Genomic DNA, 20,831 nt, shown 5'->3' with positions numbered 1-20,831 from the left:
AGAAAGCATGATGTATAAAGCGTTGCAGCAAGTCATGCCGTATGCCAACATCCTAAGATTTGCACAGTTGGACGCTTTGGAGCTGATGAAGATGGTTTTTTTATATCCGTTTTGAAGAAAAGAACCGAATTCCTTAGGAGGCGCAAGTGGTAATGAATTTGGCAGATCTGGAGGCTCCTGATGTGCCATTATCAGAATTTCTGCTATAATTGTTGTAGGGAACGTCCCCCCCCCCCCCCCCAGTGTCCTCATCACTATTCACTTTGCTAATACAGAAGAAACGATTACATTTTATGGTGCCTGCAAGAAAACATGGCAATGAGAAAATCTGCACACACCATTTCCAATAAATAAACCTTTATAGACACCGGGTTTACACGCGTTTTGTACTGCTTTTATCCAATGTTATGCCGGTTGAGACAGATTACAGTAATAGAAATTATGAGTGTTTGTTTCTAGAAATTCACACTACAGTGAAATATTCAGGTATCCAGCGTTGAACTTCTCATAGTTTGGGTGAAAAGGCAAATCTAACATTAACAAAACTTGAAAATATTCCATTATTAGACATTTCGAGGTCTCTGCTCGTAACAAAGAAATACATTCATCATGAACCTTTTCTAGGGTTAGATATTCCTGCATTGATTTCTTGTATGGAGTCGTACAACCTACGGCTGGAGACTTTGGTTGCTCCATAAAAACAGTTATACAGATTACTGTAAGAAGAATTATATTCGGTCCTCAGACTGGTAAATCCCTTCATATTGCACTTTAGAATAATTGCACTGAACAAAACGTTTGCCAGTCGTTAGCTCTCATCTAAATAAAGAATAAATATATTTTTCCGCTGTTTGCTTCAAGTAGAAAAATAAATACTTTGGAAAAAGTGACATTCCCACAAACATTTGCCATAAATTAAATACAAGTGCATGTCGCATTACAAAAAGGCATTTGACTGATGCTACAATTCAATTTGGAGGGAAAAAAATGAACACTCATACAAAAATTAGCATACATGTCTAAAACATTAGCGGCAGAGTACCATGTGATGGTAGCCGTGGTGGTGGTGTACCAGCTCTGGTACGGAAATGGTCTCAGATAACTTAATACAGGTTAATGCAGTCCTCGTACAGATTTCCACATCACAGCCTGGCAACCTTTATAACAATCTATCAGAGTCAATGTTAAAGCTGAAGTCACAGACCAGAGAGAGGTGATCTGAAGGGTAATTCAATGACGGAAGTCTGTTAGGCCCAATTTGATCTTCAGTAAGCAAACGCAAGGCCGAGTTCACTTTCAGGGCATGCTGGGAGTACCATATATAATCCAGAGTGTGGCAGGACTCCCCGGTAGGACGGATCTTCCAGGTGGTGTAGGGAGGTTCAGTTTCCCCGTCGTCGCTAAGCACCTTATAGGCACTGTTGAGATTCAGACTAGAGGAGGCAAATCTCTTGTATACTTCTTCAGTAGGCTCTGCATTAAAGTCCCCACAAACAACCAGAGGAATCTTGGCTCCTTGTGTGACAGACTCGAGATTCCTCAGGAGATCTGAGCCCTGAGCAAGTCTGAACCTTTCCCATCCACTGCGGGCCTTCAGGTGAGTGACGGCAAAGCACAACAACCGGCCAGTTTCCTTACACTGGAGTACCTCAGCAATGGCCACTTGGTTGGTTTTTAAAGTCCGAGCAGAGAGCCTGAACTTGGCACTGCTGACAAGTTCAAAGCGGTCCTGAAGGAAAAAAAAGGCACAGCCATCTGGCCCATTGTTTTGTTCCACATCTAGGCAGGGAGACCATGGCTTTGCCAAAAAAGTGCATTGATAGCCCAACCTGCTAAGAAGTGGTTGGAAGGTATCAAAATAGTGATCTACTTCTTGCAGGCACAAGACATCAGGGCGATACATGAGGATCTCTTCCAGGATCAAATACTTCCTTTCTTCCCAATTCAGCGCCTCCATCGGACATTTAATAAAGTTGTCCTTTCCTTCCCCGAGAGCTGGAGACAAAGACAAAACCATGATACACAATGTAATTTCAATTCTAAGCCTTTAATTGTTTTAACGCGGCTAAGAGGCAACTGCCGAATCAGTCTCCATGGCCCAACAATAATATTTATATAGATAATTTTTTTCCAAGTTCTAGGGATGCCTTCACACAACACTGAAAAACAAAAACATATCGGGGGCCATTTTATAGCAAAAAAATGCATATTTTTCTGGGAGTCGACTGGTAAATATTAAACATCCACTATATTTATTGTGTGTGGTTTTGATTCATTTTAGTTGTATTTGTGATTGTGGATATTGATTTTCCAAAATCCCAGCAAACAGGTATGGTGTGTGAGTGTTTTTGTTTTAATTTTTTTCTATTTTTTTTTTGTTAAAATTTCCCACAATGTGCCCTTAACATAAGAAAAAGAGCTTTAGGGGGCATTTCACTTTTTACATACTATTCTTTTTAATTTCCGATCTTCCCTGTAATTGGGGCTGGCATATTAGACAACTACGAGGCAAATCCAGCCCGGGGGATGACCAGAAGAGAGGACTGGGGACTGGCGAGACCCAACAGCTCCCTCGAGTTAGTGCTTCCTAAACTGCATGCACAACTGGGTCAGCAATGAATGCAGAGATGGAAATAAACCATCTCTGCTTTCCCTAAGTGGCGCCGAGCAGTCTGACAGCCACACCGCACTCACAGCAGCATGATCTCGGAATCTTAAGAAAATACCATAAAAAATTGCTTGCTGCTTTACATCTGATTTAGGCAAAAAAATAAGTAAAAGAAAGTGTGTGACCTAAATTTATGTTTTTATTCCATAAGTGTTGTGCTAAGTTGTCATTTTCTGGTATTTTTTTTTTTCTATATTTTTAAATAATTTTTGCACTTTGCACATAACTTAATTTGGCCAGAGTCCAACATTTTTAAATTCCATTTTAGGAATAAACCTGAAGCAGTCTTCAGGGAATGGAAGTAGTAATGCTAAGAAGTACTGAGCATAACAAAACACAATTCAAGTGTCAGTAGTAGGAATCATTATACCCTGAGCCAAGATATTCCACTGCATCACTCGAAAGGTGTGTGGGCCCCTGAAGTCATCTGTCCGACTAACAAAGTCCCTGTGGAGCCTGGCGGGCCGTTCCCGCAGAGCCACTTGGCATTCCTCCAGAAGATCTTTGGGGTCCAATGGATCCAGCTGTTCATGCTCAGATTGGTCAAGGTAATCCTGGTGTTGAGAAATGGCAGCTGTGCTGCTGAGCGTCTTGGCAAGAGCACTGTACAGGCGGCTGGTGCTGTTTCCCATGGAACACACTATGGGGAATAAGAACACAGGGTAAACATATGTTGAGCATTGCCAAACCAAAAAAAAAAAAAAAAAAGAATAAAAGCAGTGATTCCGGAAACACCAAGTTCTACCTAAGGCAGGTACATGTGACAATAAACATGGCACTTCTGAAGAAAGGTAACGATGTAGAATCCAAAGCCGTCAGTTGTGATGCTAAAAGACTTGGCACTCATTGATGTATTGTAGAAAATTCCAGACCCCAAAAAAAAAAAAAAAACATTTCGGTCAAAGCTAGACCTTCATCAGTTATCTGGAAGTAGCAAAATCGTACAGGGCAGAGTCAGGAGAGGGTCTGTGGTATACACCGCTCAGGAGAAAAGTGCTCTTCGCCTGCAGACTCTCTCCTGACGCTGCTCTATACGATTTTGCCACTTCCAGACAACTGATGAAGGTCAAAATTTGACCGAAACGTTTGTAATTTTCTACAATATAATAATACTATTTTCGTATTAGCCAGTGCCAGGCAGCAGCTGCCAAGGCAAACAGGATCATGGGGTGCATTAAAAGAGGTCTGGATACACATGATGAGAGCATTATACTGCCTCTGTACAAATCCCTAGTTAGACCGCACATGGAGTACTGTGTCCAGTTTTGGGCACCGGTGCTCAGGAAGGATATAATGGAACTAGAGAGAGTACAAAGGAGGGCAACAAAATTAATAAAGGGGATGGGAGAACTACAATACCCAGATAGATTAGCGAAATTAGGATTATTTAGTCTAGAAAAAAGACGACTGAGGGGCGATCTAATAACCATGTATAAGTATATAAGGGGACAATACAAATATCTCGCTGAGGATCTGTTTATACCAAGGAAGGTGACGGGCACAAGGGGGCATTCTTTGCGTCTGGAGGAGAGAAGGTTTTTCCACCAACATAGAAGAGGATTCTTTACTGTTAGGGCAGTGAGAATCTGGAATAGCTTGCCTGAGGAGGTGGTGATGGCGAACTCAGTCGAGGGGTTCAAGAGAGGCCTGGATGTCTTCCTGGAGCAGAACAATATTGTATCATACAATTATTAGGTTCTGTAGAAGGACGTAGATCTGGGTATTTATTATGATGGAATATAGGCTGAACTGGATGGACAAATGTCTTTTTTCGGCCTTACTAACTATGTTACTATGTTACTATGTTGCATACATCAATATGAGTGCCAAGTCTTTTAGCATCACACCTAACACAGTGACTTTTCATTTTGGACATCCACCACTGAGACCTGCCCCTTTTGTGAGAACTGGGTCCCTTACATGTGGAGTTTAAGGCTACTTTCACACTAGTGTCGGAATCTCCCCGTCGCAATGTGTCGGGCAGAGATTCCGACGCTAGCGTTTAACGCACTGCACAATGGAGGCAGCGGATGCATTTCTCCGGCGCATCTGCTGCCCCATTGTGAGGTGCGGGGAGGTGGGGTCGGAGTTCCGGCCGCGCATGCGCGGTCGGAAAAAGCGGTCCGTCAGGAGCAAAAACGTTACATGTAGCGTTTTTTGCTCCTGACGGTCCGCCAAAGCACGACGCATCCGTCGCACGACGGATGCGACGTGTGGCAATCCATCGCAATGCGTCGTCAATACAAGTCTATGGGGAAAAAACGCATCCTGCAAGCACTTTTGCAGGATGCGTTTTTTTCTGCAAAACGATGCATTGTGACGGATTGCAGTTAACGCTAGTGTGAAAGTAGCCTAAGTTGCAGATCATTTACAGAGCTGGAACATTGGCAGAGCTGGATCCGAGGTCTATACGTCACATAAGCTCTTACAGGAACATTGAACACAGACCTTTACCACGCAGGTAAAATAGAGTAAGACATCTATGAGTACGCTGCACTACCAGCCTGGGGTACATGTGTCCTACCTTGCACAGACAGACCATGGCATCCTTGTTTGACTGGCAAAGTAAGTGAAAAGCGTAGATCCATCCTCCCTGTAATGGTCTACTCAACTGCACTAGACCAGAGCTGTGTGACTACTGCTTATATCACATAGCTTACCAAATCCCTCTATAAACCCATCAGAAGATAATGGATGTTAATCAGACCATAAGCCAAGTCACTGACATTCAAGGGCAGCCACAGCACAGACTGCAGAGAAGGCTCCAGACTTCCGCTCACTGAGGAGGGGGCACAGGCTTGGAGAAGACCTTAGCAATGGTGACTACTGACGGGACAGATCTGGCTTACTGCAGTATGTGCCATACTCATCGGCAGGGTGGGGGGCTGAAACATCACTTAGAAAAAAAGAAAGAAAAGTGCTATAATTGTATGTATAAAAGATAAAAAGGGAACAGGGATGTCCTAAATATAATGTTCTGCTTCACAAGTGTGTACACCAATTAACCCACCTCTTTATATAAATGGATGGGCACATCAACAACTCATCCACAAGTCCAGGAGACCACTTCAGTCTCAAGACAGTATTTCTAATCAGATGTAACCCAAGTGTCCTTGGGATGATCAGCCGATACAGCTGTGTCACACACTGGGCTATTACATGGCAGACATTCGGATGAATGTTCCTCCATGTAATTAAAGGCCAACTCAAATCCACCACATTAGGAGCAAGTGACACAGATAATGTCTATTCTTGTGACCCCATCTCTGGAGGTTCATGTCAGACAACCCCTTAATCATGGCCAGTGTAGGGGTTGTCCACTACTAGGATAACCCCTTATTGATCTAAACCTTATACTCCCCTCCCATGCTGTTCCAGCGGTGGTGGCACTCCCGTGTGGTTGTTGTGACACGCGAGCCCGGTGCCCAATCAGCGCTGGCGTCATTGTCTCCACCTTCTTACGGACTGAACATGAAGAGGAAGTCCGGGCTGCAGCTGATCCCTCACTTCCTCTTCATGTTCAATTCGCTCGAAGGTGGGGACAGAGACCACGTGTCATGGAAGAGCACGAGAGCCACGGGACCGCGAGTGCCGGCACTGCTGGAACAGGAGGGGTGTAGAGGCTTTATTATTTAATTGGGGCCAAACATTTCGATCAAGAAGGGGTTCTTCTAGTAAAGGACAACCCCTTTAAACTGTTAAGGAAAATATCATGTATCCAGAGGATCAGTGAGGGTCCTCCACTGGGACCCCGATAACCATTCCAGAGGAGCATGAATGGAGGAGTGGTCAGGTATACGTTTTCACTATACAGATATCCAGGTATATTCAGTAGTAGAAGGTTAGACAACAAATTATACAGAAATTGTACACTACTTCGCCCCTTGTAAGATGTAGCTGTGAGAACCTCCGGAGCATTTACCCATCCTTATACATGAAGGCTGCTGGCATCGCACATAAGGTTCCCGGTCCTCTAACATCTGACGTTCAGTTGTTGCAGTAACCCCTTCTACACAAGGTGCGATTCTGGGGAAGATCTTGATTCCAGTCAGTGGCACTGCACGTTCTGGGGCATTACACAACATACAAGGTTCAGAAGACCTTGGCATTCAGACTGATCCGAAGCCAATGTCAATGACAAACTGCAATCTCCTTCCAAGGTCAGACGACCAATTCATATCTTCCCTAGTAAACAACATTCCTTTACTTTTAACCAGTTCAGTACCAGACAATTTACCTTCCTTTATTATTTTGGAATTTTTTAGTTTTTGTGTTGCTGAAAACACATAAAGGGGTCATCACTAGTGATGAGCGAGTACTCATTGCTCGGGTTTTCCCAAGCACGCTCGGGTGGTCTCCGAGTATTTATGACTGCTCGGAGATTTCGTTTTCATCACGCAGCAGCCGAATGATTTACAGCTATTAGACAGTCTGATTACATGTGGGGATTCCCTAGCAACCCCCACATGTAATCAAGCAGGCTAGCAGCTGTAAATCATTCAGCTGCCACGATGAAAACAATCTCCGAGCAGTCATAAATACTCGGAGACCACCGATCGTGCAACGAGTATACTCGCTCATCACTAGTTGTCACATCAACAAAGGACATTTTAATCAATAGATCTTGGAATAAAAATAAGTTCAAAAATTGGATGTGTATCAATAAAATGTTCCTGTGCTGAGGTAACCTTATAAACGTGCCTCTGTGTACTGTGTAATGGCCGTGTCTGACCGTACAGGGACATGGTCTGATCATACCACAGCTCCTGGGCAGGGGGGGGGGGCAAGAGAGGATACAGACAGGACAGCAGGGGATCACAACTGATTCTTTCTGTGAGGGAAATTATTTGTTTGTTTTTTTATAGTCAGGGAAATGTTTTACCTCACAGGCAGAATCATCTGAGACGCCATGCTGTAATGGATGTATTGATTAAAGTATACTTTGTTTACGGGACAACTATCTTTTCCACAGACACGGCTATATGAGGTCACTTTGAGACTAAGGGTATGTGCACACGTAGAAAGATCCTCTGCAGATTTTTCCGCAGCGGATTTAATAAATCCGCAGTACAGAACCGCTGCAGTTTTTCCTGCGGATTTATCACGGTTTCTATTGCAGATTCCACTGCGGTTTTACACCTGCGGTTTTCTATTGGAGCAGGTGTAAAAACGCTGCGGATTCCGCACAAAGAATTGACATGCTGCGGAAAATAAAACGCTGCGTTTCTGCGCGTTTTTTTCTGCAGCATGTGCACTGCGGATTGCGTTTCCCATAGGTTTACATTGTACTGTAAACTCACGGGGAACTGCTGCGGATCCACAGCTGCGGAAACGCTACAGATCCGCAGCGTGTGCACATACCCTAAAAGGGAGCCGGAGCAGTTTTTATTTTAATACTTAACAAATACACCAACTTTCACAGGAAATAATATTTAAAAATATTTTGTATCAATCGAGCCATGACTTATTCTCAGTTCACTTAGCTACTGTACGTAATGGGTTATTTTTTTGTAGGACAAGTCAACATTCGTTTAGTAAAAATTAACTTTGTGCAGTTTTTTTTTTTACATTTTTTTCTACGTTCTATAGTGGGGAATTTTGCAAGTTTCCCACCTACAAAGAATGGAGAGGTCTGTAATTTTTATCACAGGTACACATCACCTGTGAGAGACCGAATCTAAAAATAAAACCAGAAATTCACATAGTATGATTTTTACATAATCACAGCGGCGGGTCTCACTGCTGCTCCCGCTGTCTGACTTTATATAAGGGACTAATGTCATGTGGCCAGCCAGTCCATGAGCTCAGCGGCTGTGAGCATATAGGAATGCCACACTCAGGGCCGCTGCGCTAACAGATTGGCTGCAGCGCTGCTGACGTGACATCTGCATCGCAGCCAGACACTGGGAGCAGCAGCGAGACTCGCCAGTGGACCCGGGGAAGGTGAGAGCAGCGTGGTTTCTTTATAATAGCCTGTAGCTAGGGATTCACTTTTTATGAAAAGAACAACCCCTTTAAGTTACACAGCTTGTTCTCGTCCTCTATACTGACCGAGATCTCTTCCGTCTCCCCCATATACACAAGAGCTCAATTCAGCAGAGGTTTCTTGCATTTTCAGGAAGTGGGTGCTACTAGACAGTGACATCTGCACTGAAAACAAAAGTATTGGGCATGTAAACATTCACGGCTTACTCCTTCTCCCTCTACAAGATATGACAGGAGTTACATTATGCGGTACTTATTAGATTATTGGCTCTATTGGTTCTACTATCTCACAGGGAATCTGTCAGCAGGTTTTTGCCATTTAATATGAGAGCAGCATAATACAGGCAAGTGAGCCTGATTCCAGTGATGTGTCACTTATTAGGCAGTGTGCTTTAGTTCCAATACAATAAGTGTTTTAATCAGCAGATAATCACTGCAAGACTAGAGGTACCGTCACACTCAGCGACGCTGCAGCGATATAGACAACGAGCCGACCTAAACTAGATCGCTGGAGCGTCGCTGTTTAGGTCGCTGTAGAGACGTCAAACACAGAAACTCCAGAACGATGCAGGAGCGATCCAGTGACGTAACGGCGACTCACTTCTCGTTCTCGCTGGTTGTTAGCTCCATGTCAAACAGCCGGAGTGTACCGATCCGACACACATCTAGGGGCCCTATGCTCGTTGCTGGAGTCGTTGCTTTTGCTGTCAAACATGACGATACACGCCGACCTGGCGACAAAATAAAGTTCTGGACTTCTAGCTCCGACCAGCGATGGCACAGCGGGATCCTGATCGCTGCTGCGTGTCAAACACAACGATCAAACAGATCGCTATCCAGGACGCTGCAACGTCACGGATCGTTGTCGTTCTCTTTGCAAAGTTGCTGAGTGTGACGGTACCTTAGGTCTCTCGTCCCCTACAACGATTAGCAGCTTGGGGATATACACAGCTTTGCATTATGACCACTGCTACATCTACAGCAGAGAAAATCAGGATTCTCACATAACTGCACCAGGCAGCCCAGTGACATCACTGGAATCATCATTATTATGTATACCCCTCACATGTAAAGCACCATGGAATAAATGGCGCTATAATAAAATAATAAGATTATCTGCCCTATATTATGCTATTCTCAGATTACATAGCAAAACCTGCTGACAGATTCCCAATCTAATGTACATGAGGGGCTTGAGTGAACATCATTCCCTGGGTACAAGGCGTCCTGTGTGCTAGAGCAATGCATATACACATCTGATAAATGGGGGCGCAGTATACACTTCCTGGGAGATGTGGAGCATTCCTAGGAGAAGCCTCTGTGTTGTACTCGCGTCACCAGAAGTTTTCAGCAGCGTGAACTCCTATTTTGCGCCCGTGTATTAACAGTTAAAAATGTAGCGCAAGTGAAAGTGTGAGGGAAAGTGACAGCCAAGTGTGGCGGCCTGTGCACAGCAGGGGCTCCATTACACAAGCCCCTCCTGGACTCTGCTCCTGTGACCTCACTGACCTTGGGATCAGGGTGAAGCCTGACATTTGTGCCACCAAAGGAGAACAGCAATGTACTGCTCATGAAGGCAGCAGACGCTCATCCCTGCTGCAAATAGGAAGAGGCGGCCATACGCACCTAGGAGGGGCTGCACAGATCAGGGAGCCACACACTGCCAGGGGACCTCCATGACATTACAACTAGTTCTCAGTCACATGGGTGGGAAAAAAAGCACAGTGCCATCTAGTGGATGTAACCAGCAACTACAAGTTACAAGTGAAAATTACTGCAGTGTGGTTCTGCCACATGTCAGCCGGCTGAGAAGATTCACGTTTATTAGTCACCACGTAGAAAATCCAAGCCGTGCCCATCAAATCCAGCATGTTTTGTGGAGGAAGGTGCTGGGCCGCCACAGCATCTGCTAAAACGAGCTCTAGGATCTGTACAAACAAGGAGAGGGATCCGTCCTCAGAAGCCGTCTATGGGCCTGTTGGTCATAGGAAGCTGAATGCAATGATACACTGATCTCTGTGATCCAATGTCTTATTCCAGAGGAATCCAGGTTCCCTTATTTGTAAAGAAGCTTTCCAGGCTATGGGGCGGACACGGATCTGCATGAGAATCTGCCTCCAGGGATTATAGTAAGGCTGTGTGCCCATGTTATGTTTTTTATGCGTTTCCGCCGCATTTTTTGCTGCAGCGGAAACGCTTAAAAAGGCATTCCCATGCAATCCCATAGCGGTAAAATCTGCAGCATGTTCATTATTTCTGCGAAATCGCGATGATTCTGCCGCCATAGGATTGTATTGAAACGCTCAGTTTACGCATGTGGCTATGCCCACCATGAGTAAAGTGAGCGCTTCATGTGCGGATGGTATCCAGGGTCGTGCGACCGTGACGTCACAAAGGTCCTTCGCACAAAGCATCCCTGGGAACGGAACGTGCCGGGAGCGCCGCTGAGGAGATAGGGGGGCTGTCGGAAGGTGAGAATTACCATGTTTTTTTATTTATTTATTTTTTAAATTATTTTTAACATTCTATCTTTTATTATTGATGCTGCATAGGCAGCATGAATAGTAAAAAGTTGGTCACACTTGTCAAGCACTATGTTTGACTAGCCTGTCAATCACTTTTCCAAGTGATGCTTCAAATCGCTTGTAAAAGCGCAAGCATTCTGCAAGCTAAAAACGCTTGCAAAACGCTTGTTTTGCGGGAAACCGCATGCAAATTTCACATGCGTTTTACCCGTGGCAGGGAGTTGCAGAAATTCTGCAGACATTTCTGCAGCATAGGCACAAAGCCTAAAGGTACCTTCACACAACGATTTTGTTAACGATATCGTTGCTTTTTGTGACGTAGCAACGAAATAGTTATGCGTGACAGCGACCAATGATCAGGCCCCTGCTGGGAGATCGTTGGTCGCTGGGAATGATCAGGACCTTTTTTTGGTCGCTGATCACCTGCTGTCATCGCTGAATCGGCGTGTGCGACGCCGATCCAGCGATGCGTTCACTGGTAATGGTAACCAGGGTAAACATCGGGTTACTAAGCGCAGGGCCGCGCTTAGTAACCCGATATTTACCCTGGTTACCATTGTAAAAGTTAAAAACAAACAAACAAACAAAAAAAAAAACAGTACATACTCACATTCCGATGTCTGTCACGTCCCCCGGCGTCAGCTTCCCGCACTGACTGTCAGCACCGGCCGTAAAGCAGAGCACAGCAGTGACGTCACCGCTGTGCTCTGCTTTACGGCCGGCGCTGACACAGTCAGTGCGGGAAGCTGACTTTTACAATGGTAACCAGGGTAAATATTGGGTTACTAAGCGCAGCCCTGCGCTTAGTAACCCGATATTTACACTGGTTAACTGTGAACACATCGCTGGATCGGTGTCACACACGCCGATTCAGCAATGACAGCGGGTGATCAGCGACCAAAAAAAAAAGGTCCTGATTACTCCCAGCGACCAACGATCTCCCAGCAGGGGCCTGATCGTTGGTCGCTGTCACGCATAAAGATTTCGTTAACGATATCGTTGCTACGCCACAAAAAGCAACGATATCGTTAACGAAATCGTTATATGTGAAGGTACCTTAAGAGTCACACTGATATCACTAGCCACACTGATATGGCCCCCTTTCCTATAAAAACCTCCGGAGGCAGATTTTCAGGGAGATCTACGATGTCTGGCCCATAGTGCTGAAAAGCTCATTTACATATAAGGAAGTGTGGATTTCAGGAGAATAAGATTAACGATATCAGTGCATCATTTTATTCAGCTTCCCATGACCGACATGCCCATATGGAAGGCTTAGGAGGAACGATCCTTCTGACAGATTCCCTTTAACCCCTTCATGACCCAGCCTATTTTGACCTTAATGACCTGGCCATTTTTTGCAATTCTGACCAGTGTCCCTTTATGAGGTAATAAATCAAGAACGCTTCAACAGATCCTAGCAATTCTGAGATTGTTTTTTCGCGACATATTGAACTTCATGTTAGTGGTAAATTTTCACATTTTGAATTTTTATTCTGTTAAAACAGAGAGTTAGGCGACACAAAATAGTTAATAAATAACATTTCCCACATGTCTACTTAACATCAGCATAATTTTGGAAACAACATTTTTTTTGCTAGGAAGTTATAACGGTAGGTGTCCACGTTCAGGCTTGCTTCAGGATTTGGTCAGGATTTTATGCAGGTAAAATCCTGACCAAATCTGCACCTGAGGTCACTGGCAGGTCACCTGCGGTGTTCTTGTGTATTTTGCTCATTGTAAGGACATGCTGCGTTCTGATAAGAAGGGCCGCATGTGCATTTTCACGGCTATGCTGCATGCGTTTATTCCTGCATAGTGGAGACGGGATTTCATTAAATCCCCTCCACCATGCTGTAACATCTGGACGCTGCGTTTTTTACGCTGCGGCTCAACGCAGCATCAAAAACGCAGCATTTTCCTGAACGTGGAAACATACCCTTTAGGTACATAAAGTGGACCCCGAAAGTTGTTGTACAATTTGACCTGAGTACGCCGATACCACATATGTGGGAGGGGGGGGGAGGGGGGGAATGAGGGAAAAAAAAAAATCACTGTTTGGGCACGCATCAAGGCTCAGAAGGGAAGGAGCGCCGTTTGACCTTTTGAATGAAAAATTAGCTCCAATCGTTAGCGGACACCATGTCGTGTTTGGAGAGCCCCTGTGTGCCTAAACATCGGAGCTTCCCCACAAGTGACCCCATTTTGGAAACTAGACCCCCAAAGAACTTATCTAGATGCATAGTGAGCACTTTAAACCCTCAGGTGCTTCACAAATTGATCCGCAAAAATGAAGAAGTACTCCCCCCCCCCCCCACCCCCCCACAAAAAAAATTCCATTAGCCTCAATTTTTTCATTTTCTCATGGGCTACAGGATAAAATGGATCTTAAAATGTGTTGGGCAATTTCTCCTGACTACACCGATACCTCATATGTGGGGGTAAACCACAGTTTGGGCACAAGGGATGGCTTGGAAGGGAAAGAGCGCCATTTGACTTTTTGAATGAAAAATTAGCTCCAATCGTTAGCGGTCACCATGTCGCATTTGGACATGTGGCGGACTTGTTGTGTCCCCCACAAGTGACACCATTTTGGAAACTAGACCCCCCAAGGAAATCATCTAGATGTGTAATGAGCACTTTGAACCCCCAAGTGCTTCACAGAAGTTTGTAACGCAGAGCCATGAAAATAAAAAAATCATTTTTCTTTCCTCAAAAATTATTTTTTAGCCCCATTTTTTTATTTTCACAAGGGTAACAGGAGAAATTAGACCCCCAAAATTGTTGTACAATTTTTCTTGAGTACGCTTATGCCCCATATGTTTGGGTGAACCACTGTTTGGGCGAACCACTGTTTGGGCACACATCGGGGCTCGGAAGGGAGGGAGCACCATTTGACTTTTTTTTTTAAATGCAAGATTGGCTGGAATCAATGGTGGCGCCATGTCGTGACTGGAGACCCCCTGATGTGCCTTAACAGTGGAAACCCCTCAATTCTAACTCCAACACTAACCTCAACACACCCCTAGCCCTAATCCCAACTCTAACCATAACTGTAATCACAACCCCAACCCACCCCTAACCATAACCCTAACCCCAACATACCCCTAACCCTAATCCCAACACACCCCTAATCCCAACCCTAACCCCAACACACAACCAACCCTAACCACAAGCCTAACTTAACCTCAACACACCCCTAACCCTAATTCCAACCCCGACCCTAATTCCAACCCTAACCTCACGGCGTTTTACTTGTGGATTTACCACGGATTTCCAGTGTTTTTTGTGCGGATTTCTATTGAGGAACAGGTGTAAAACGTTGCGGAATCTGCATAAAGAATTGACATGCTGCGGAAAATACAACGCAGCGTTTCCGCATGGTATTTTCCGCATCATGGGCACAGCAGATTTGGTTTTCCATAGGGTTTACATGGTACTGTAAACGTGATGGAAAACTGCCACGCAGCCAAATCCGCACCGTGTGCATTTAGCCCAATTCTAACCCTATCTGCAGCCCTAACCATAGCCCTAACCCTAGCGGATAAATATATTTTATTCATTTCATTTTTTCCCCTGCCTATGGGGGTGATAAGGGGGGGCTATTTTTTTTTATTATTTTGATCACTGTGATATAACCTATCACAGTGATCAAAATGTACCTGTAATGAATCTGCCAGTGAATTCGGCGGGCACACTACGCATGTGCCCGCCATTTTGTAAGATGGCGGCGCCCATCCAAGATGCTGGATGGACACCGGGAGGGACCCCGGGACTCCAGAGGTTCCGGGGGGGGGGGGGGGGGGTGTGGTTTCAGATAGCGGGGGGTGCCAGACAGGACGGAGGGGAGAGGAAGGCTGCGGAGGGCAACAAAGCACAGAACGGAGGGGAGGAAAGACTGACAGCGGCGGCAGATCGCTGCTGTCAGTCGGTGGAGGGGGCAGATCGCGGTTTCCACCCATGGCCGATGATATTACAGCATCGGCCATGGCTGAATTGTAATATTTCACCAATTTCATAGGTGAAATATTACAAATTGCTGATTGGCTGTCGAAAGTGATATTTTTTTTTTTATATATACAATTTTATACACACATATATATATATATATATATATATTATTATTTTTTATTATTTTTTTCTCTATTGTTGTCATTTTTGTGGTCTATTATTAATAACAAAATAAAATATTATATGATTACACTCTCTGTTGTGATTGCCCCATGGTTTCCTTCTATGTAGTGAGCATGACTCCTTCCAATTAACGTAGTGTTTCACTACACCACTGGCACACTGGGTGTTCTCAGGGTATACATCTATATAGGTCATTAACTATTTTTATATTTTTATATATGTAAATTGTTTTTACCCTGCTGACATTAGTGTGTTTTACTAATATTATACCCCTCACATGTAAAGCGCCATGGAATAATTGGAATAATAATAATAATAATAATAATAATAATAATAATACCACCACCACCCTGGGCAGACAAGTGCACATTACCAGGTTGGAGCCACCACTCACCAGCCATAGTCCTATAGAGAGTTCCCTGTGCCGGCTCCGTGCAGAATCCGGCACACAGGACACACGTCTGCCTTGTCACATCCGGACTAGCTGTGCGAGAGATGTCAAGACCAAGCCGGGTATCTGACACTCAAGAGCCACCAGCTAATAACAGCAGAACATTCCTGACAGCCCAGGCCTTGTCTGTACACGATATGCCCGGAAGCAGCGCGGAGTCCCATAGATACCCTCTGCGGACTACAGGGAAATGCACGGCTGTGTCCGAGTGAGAAATCTGCACAGAAAGTGTAACACAATCACATGCCCTGGGGGGGAACACTGGACCGACATGGAAAACTGCCCTGTGACAGAAGCCAAACTGCAGGGACCTGGATACAGCGACTACTAGAGGACAGTGAGGAACAGGGCCTTAAGAGGGGTCCAATATCACATTGTTGGGGTCTGACATTCAGCAGCCCCTGAGATCAGCTGATAACAACTCCGCTGCTGAAGGTGTAATCTGTGGATGGACCAGCACAGCACTGCCCCATACACTGATGGCCACCCCAGGTACTGCAGCCGCAGAGAGTAGCCACTACACAGTGAGCAGAGCCAACCCGCTATGTTCCTGTGCCTACTAAGCTGCAAACAGCTGATCAGTGAGGGCGCCGGTTGTTGGACCCCCAGCTTTGTGATAAATGATAACCAATGAACCAGCCATCTGTACCCGAGTTGTGCATTTATGAGCGTTTTTCCCTGATGCCCCTCACCAACAGCCCAGTACACGGGATAACAGACCCCTCACGAATACACAATGCCATCAGAAGGAAACAGGAAAGTTACATCATCACCTTGTACCTAAGTTACATGGGACATCACAGCGGGTGCCTGTAGGGGGGGGGGGGGGGGGGGCGCACAGTCCTGTAAGGGGGGCGCTGTCACGTGACTACCACCTGCACTCAGGTGCACCGGTCAGCCACATCCATCACTATGCTGGGAGGTTAGTCTCTTAGACAGGGGCCACCGCCATAACATAGTAACATACATAATATAGTAAGGCCGAAAAAAGACATTTGTCCATCCAGTTCAGCCTATATTCCAGCATAATAAATCCCCAGATCTACGTCCTTCTACAGAACCTAATAATTGTATGATACAATATTGTTCTGCTCCAGGAAGACATCCAGGCCTCTCTTGAACCCTTCGACTGAGTTCGCCATCACCACCTCCTCAGGCAAGCAATTCCAGATTCTCACTGCCCTAACAGTAAAGAATCCTTCTATGTTGGTGGAAAAACCTTCTCTCCTCCAGACGCAAAGAATGCCCCCTTGTGCCCATCACCTTCCTTGGTATAAACAGATCCTCAGCGAGATATTTGTATTGTCCCCTTATACATGGTTATTAGATCGCCCCTCAGTCGTCTTTTTTCTAGATCAAATAATCCTAATTTCGCTAATCTATCTGGGTATTGTAGTTCTCCCATCCCCTTTATTAATTTTGTTGCCCTCCTTTGTACTCTCTCTAGTTCCATTATATCCTTCCTGAGCACCGGTGCCCAAAACTGGACACAGTACTCCATGTGCGGTCTAACTAGGGATTTGTACAGAGGCAGTATAATGCTCTCATCATGTGTATCCAGACCTCTTTTAATGCACCCCATGATCCTGTTTGCCTTGGCAGCTGCTGCCTGGCACTGGCTGCTCCAGGTAAGTTTATCATTAACTAGGATCCCCAAGTCCTTCTCCCTGTCAGATTTACCCAGTGGTTTCCCGTTCAGTGTGTAATGGTGACATTGATTCCCTCTTCCCATGTGTATAACCTTACATTTATCATTGTTAAACCTCATCTGCCACCTTTCAGCCCAAGTTTCCAACTTATCCAGATCCATCTGTAGCAGAATACTATCTTCTCTTGTATTAACTGCTTTACATAGTTTCGTATCATCTGCAAATATCGATATTTTACTGTGTAAACCTTCTACCAGATCATTAATGAATATGTTGAAGAGAACAGGTCCCAATACGGACCCCTGCGGTACCCCACTGGTCACAGCGACCCAGTTAGAGACTATACCATTTATAACCACCCTCTGCTTTCTATCACTAAGCCACCACACACACAGGGGGGGGCACCGCCATCTCACCACACACACAGGGGGGGGGGCACCGCCATCTCACCACACACACACAGGGGGGGGGGCACCGCCATCTCACCACACACACACAGGGGGGGGGGGACCGCCATCTCACCACACACACACAGGGGGGGGGGCACCGCCATCTCACCACACACACACAGGGGGGGGGGACCGCCATCTCACCACACACACACAGGGGGGGGGGCACCGCCATCTCACCACACACACACAGGGGGGGGGGACCGCCATCTCACCACACACACGGGGGGGGGGACCGCCATCTCACCACACACACAGGGGGGGCACCGCCATCTCACCACACACACAGGGGGGGCACCGCCATCTCACCACACACACGGGGGGGGCACCGCCATCTCACCACACACACGGGGGGGGCACCGCCATCTCACCACACACACAGGGGGGGGGGGTTACCGCCATCTCCAGGGCAGGTGGCATGGTGCAGGATGGCGATGTTCCGGCAGGTCTCTGCAGTGTGCCCCGGCGCGGCACATGATGGGGGCCATACATGGAGACGGGGGCACATCACACACTGCAGTCCCCCGTGCAGTGTTCCCATGGTTTCCGCCCTGATGCACGCAGCGCTGGATGTGCCGCACTGCCCCGTCCCCTCCCCCACACATCGCTCACCTGATCGGGCAGAGCTCCCCGCCGCTCCGCCTGCCGGCACTGGAGGTGTGTTTGTGCCCGGGTTAGATGCTGCTTTGGTAGGTCCGTCCCCGATCCAGCCGGCCAGACTATGACAGCAACCGAAGCCAGCCAGGGAGCGGAGGACGGGCGGCGAGAGCGCTCTGCTCCTCACCGGGGAGTGGTGTGGCTGCTGCCGCAGAGAGGAGGCGCACAGTGCGGGCACGTCTCTCAGCGCCGAGCACAGCCGCCCCGCCGGACTCTGATACATCCCGGGCTCGGAGGTGACCGCGGCCTCACTGCTCTCCCCGCAGCCGCCGTGACTAATGATACCGGCTCCTCAGCATCTGTACCACTCCCTGCTCTCCTCCGCTCACTGTGACGTCACAGCAGCGGCACGTCAGGCTGTGGGACGTACCACACTGAGGTGGGGGGGGTTATCCGGAGAGTCACCCTGTAAAGAGAGTTCTTATTCGTCATAACAGAATGAGACCCTCTCCGATGTACAATAATATTACATATACTATACATCAGGGGAATAATAACCGGATATAACAAATGCGAGCAGAGCTGTGCGTTACTCTACTTGGCTCTCCCCTCCTATTAAGTGCAGTGGTATTTCCCATATAAGAGTTCCCTTGAATTGAGGGAGGATCGTACCATTACTGATGGGAAGTGGGTGAAAGGTTACACAAGCAGAAACAACTTTTGATGACGCCAAAGTCTACAGAGTGTATAAATAGCCAGAAAGCCAGGTCTCGCTGGTGTTGTACAGATTTTGTTTACATCACCAGAATTCTGCTGGTTGCCATTGCCAACAGACCACCCTACAAGGCCGGTGTCCCGCTAGCCTGTAGCATGGGATGTGGTATGCTAATGACCCCAGTGTCAGCGCTCTGTGCTCCGGCCTCTCACCTCAGACACTCCCAGCACCAGGCACTGAGGAGACGGCGTCTGTGGTAATCGCACTGCACTGGGATGGCATCTGAGTGCAGTCCGACGTCCCACACACCCATTATTATTATTATTATTTATTTATATAGCACCATTGATTCCATGGTGCTGTACATGAGAAGGGGTTACATAAAAATTACACATATCACTTACAGTAAACAAACTAACAATGACGGACTGATACAGAGGGGCGAGGACCCTGCCCTTGCGGGCTTACATTCTACAGGATTATGGGGAAGGAGACAGTAGGTTGAGGGTTGCAGGAGCTCCGGTGTTGGTGAGGCGGTAGCTCCGGTGTTGGTGAGGCGGTAGCTCCGATGTTGGTGAGGCGGTAGCTTCGATAGTGATGAGGAGGCAGCGGGGTCAGTGCAGGCTGTAGGCTTTCCTGAAGAGATGAGTTTTCAGGTTCCGTCTGAAGGATCCGACTGTGGTTGATAGTCGGACGTGTTGGGGCAGAGAGTTCCAGAGGATGGGGGATATTCGGGAGAAGTCTTGGAGGCGATTGGATGAGGAGCGAATAAGTGTGGAGAGAAGGATGTCTTGGGAGGACCGGAGGTCACGTGAGGGAAGATATCGGGAGATTAGTTCAGAGATATATGGAGGAGACAGGTTATGGATGGCTTTGTAGGTCAGTATTAGTAATTTGAACTGGATACACTGCGGGAATGGGAGTCAGTGAAGAGATTTGCGGAGGAGTAGCGAGGAGAGAGATGGATTAGTCGGGCAGCAGAGTTAAGGATGGACTGGAGAGGTGCAAGAGAGTTAGCAGGGAGGCCGCAGAAAAGGATGTTGCAGTAGTCAAGGCGGAAGATGATGAGGGCGTGCACAAGCATTTTAGTAGATTGGGGGTTGAGGAAAGGACGGATCCTGGAAATATTTTTGAGCTGGAGGCGACAGGAGGTGGAAATAGCTTGGATGTGTGGTTTGAAGGACAGGGCAGAGTCAAAGGTTACTCCGAGGCAGCGGACTTCGGGTACGGGGGAAAGCATGATGTCATTGACTGCGATAGATAGGTCAGGTAAGGAAGCTCTATGGGATGGAGGAAAGATGATGAGTTCAGATTTGTCCACATTGAGTTTGAGGAAGCGAGAGGAGAAGAAGGAGGATATGGCTGATAGGCACTCTGGGATTCTGGACAGCAGAACGGTGACGTCTGGGCCAGAGAGGTAGATCTGAGTGTCATAAGCATAGAGGTGGTACTGGAATCCATGGGACTTTATGAGTTGTCCCAAGCCAAGTGTATAGATTGAGAAGAGTAGGGGTCCTAGAACAGAACCTTGGGGGACTCCAACAGAGAGAGGGTGGGATGAGGAGGTAGTATGGGAGTGGGAGACGCTGAATGTGCGGTTGGAAAGGTATGAGGAGATCCAGGATAGGGCGAGGTCTTTGATGCCAAAGGAGGAGATG

At 46.7% G+C, this 20,831-nt stretch overlaps 1 protein-coding gene across 2 annotated transcripts; it reads right to left on the bottom strand.

Moving 5' to 3' along the window:
* Positions 1-340: 340 nt before the first annotated feature.
* NOCT (nocturnin) lies at positions 341-18,856 on the bottom strand. 2 transcript variants are annotated; one of them, XM_069743956.1, is made up of 3 exons: positions 18,474-18,856; positions 3,039-3,308; positions 341-1,995 (listed from the first exon to the last, which is right to left on the bottom strand). In XM_069743956.1, exons 1-3 carry the CDS (start codon positions 18,739-18,741, stop codon positions 1,160-1,162), a joined length of 1,374 nt encoding a protein of 457 aa, XP_069600057.1. In that variant the 5' UTR covers positions 18,742-18,856; the 3' UTR covers positions 341-1,159. The 2 variants fall into 2 exon arrangements, with proteins under 2 accessions (XP_069600057.1, XP_069600058.1); XM_069743957.1 differs by lacking the exon at positions 18,474-18,856 and adding an exon at positions 5,193-5,310.
* Positions 18,857-20,831: the final 1,975 nt, after the last annotated feature.

Source organism: Ranitomeya imitator, chromosome 1, assembly GCF_032444005.1.
Source record: "Ranitomeya imitator isolate aRanImi1 chromosome 1, aRanImi1.pri, whole genome shotgun sequence".
In the NCBI taxonomy this organism is placed as follows: domain Eukaryota; kingdom Metazoa; phylum Chordata; class Amphibia; order Anura; family Dendrobatidae; genus Ranitomeya; species Ranitomeya imitator.
The sequence above is the reverse complement of the archived record's forward strand: the minus strand, read 5'-3'. Positions and strand labels throughout refer to the sequence as shown.

What these genes read in the sequence shown, in the direction of transcription:
- NOCT (XM_069743956.1), bottom strand. Translation starts at nt 18,741, where the DNA reads ATGTATCAGAGTCCGGCGGGGCGGCTGTGCTCGGCGCTGAGAGACGTG. An exon ending in GGGGAGCTCTGCCCGATCAG is followed by an intron (nt 3,309 to 18,473) that starts GTGAGCGATGTG and finishes TATTCCCCATAG; the next exon opens with TGTGTTCCATGGGAAACAGC. An exon ending in GTGGAATATCTTGGCTCAGG is followed by an intron (nt 1,996 to 3,038) that starts GTATAATGATTC and finishes CTTTGTCTCCAG; the next exon opens with CTCTCGGGGAAGGAAAGGAC.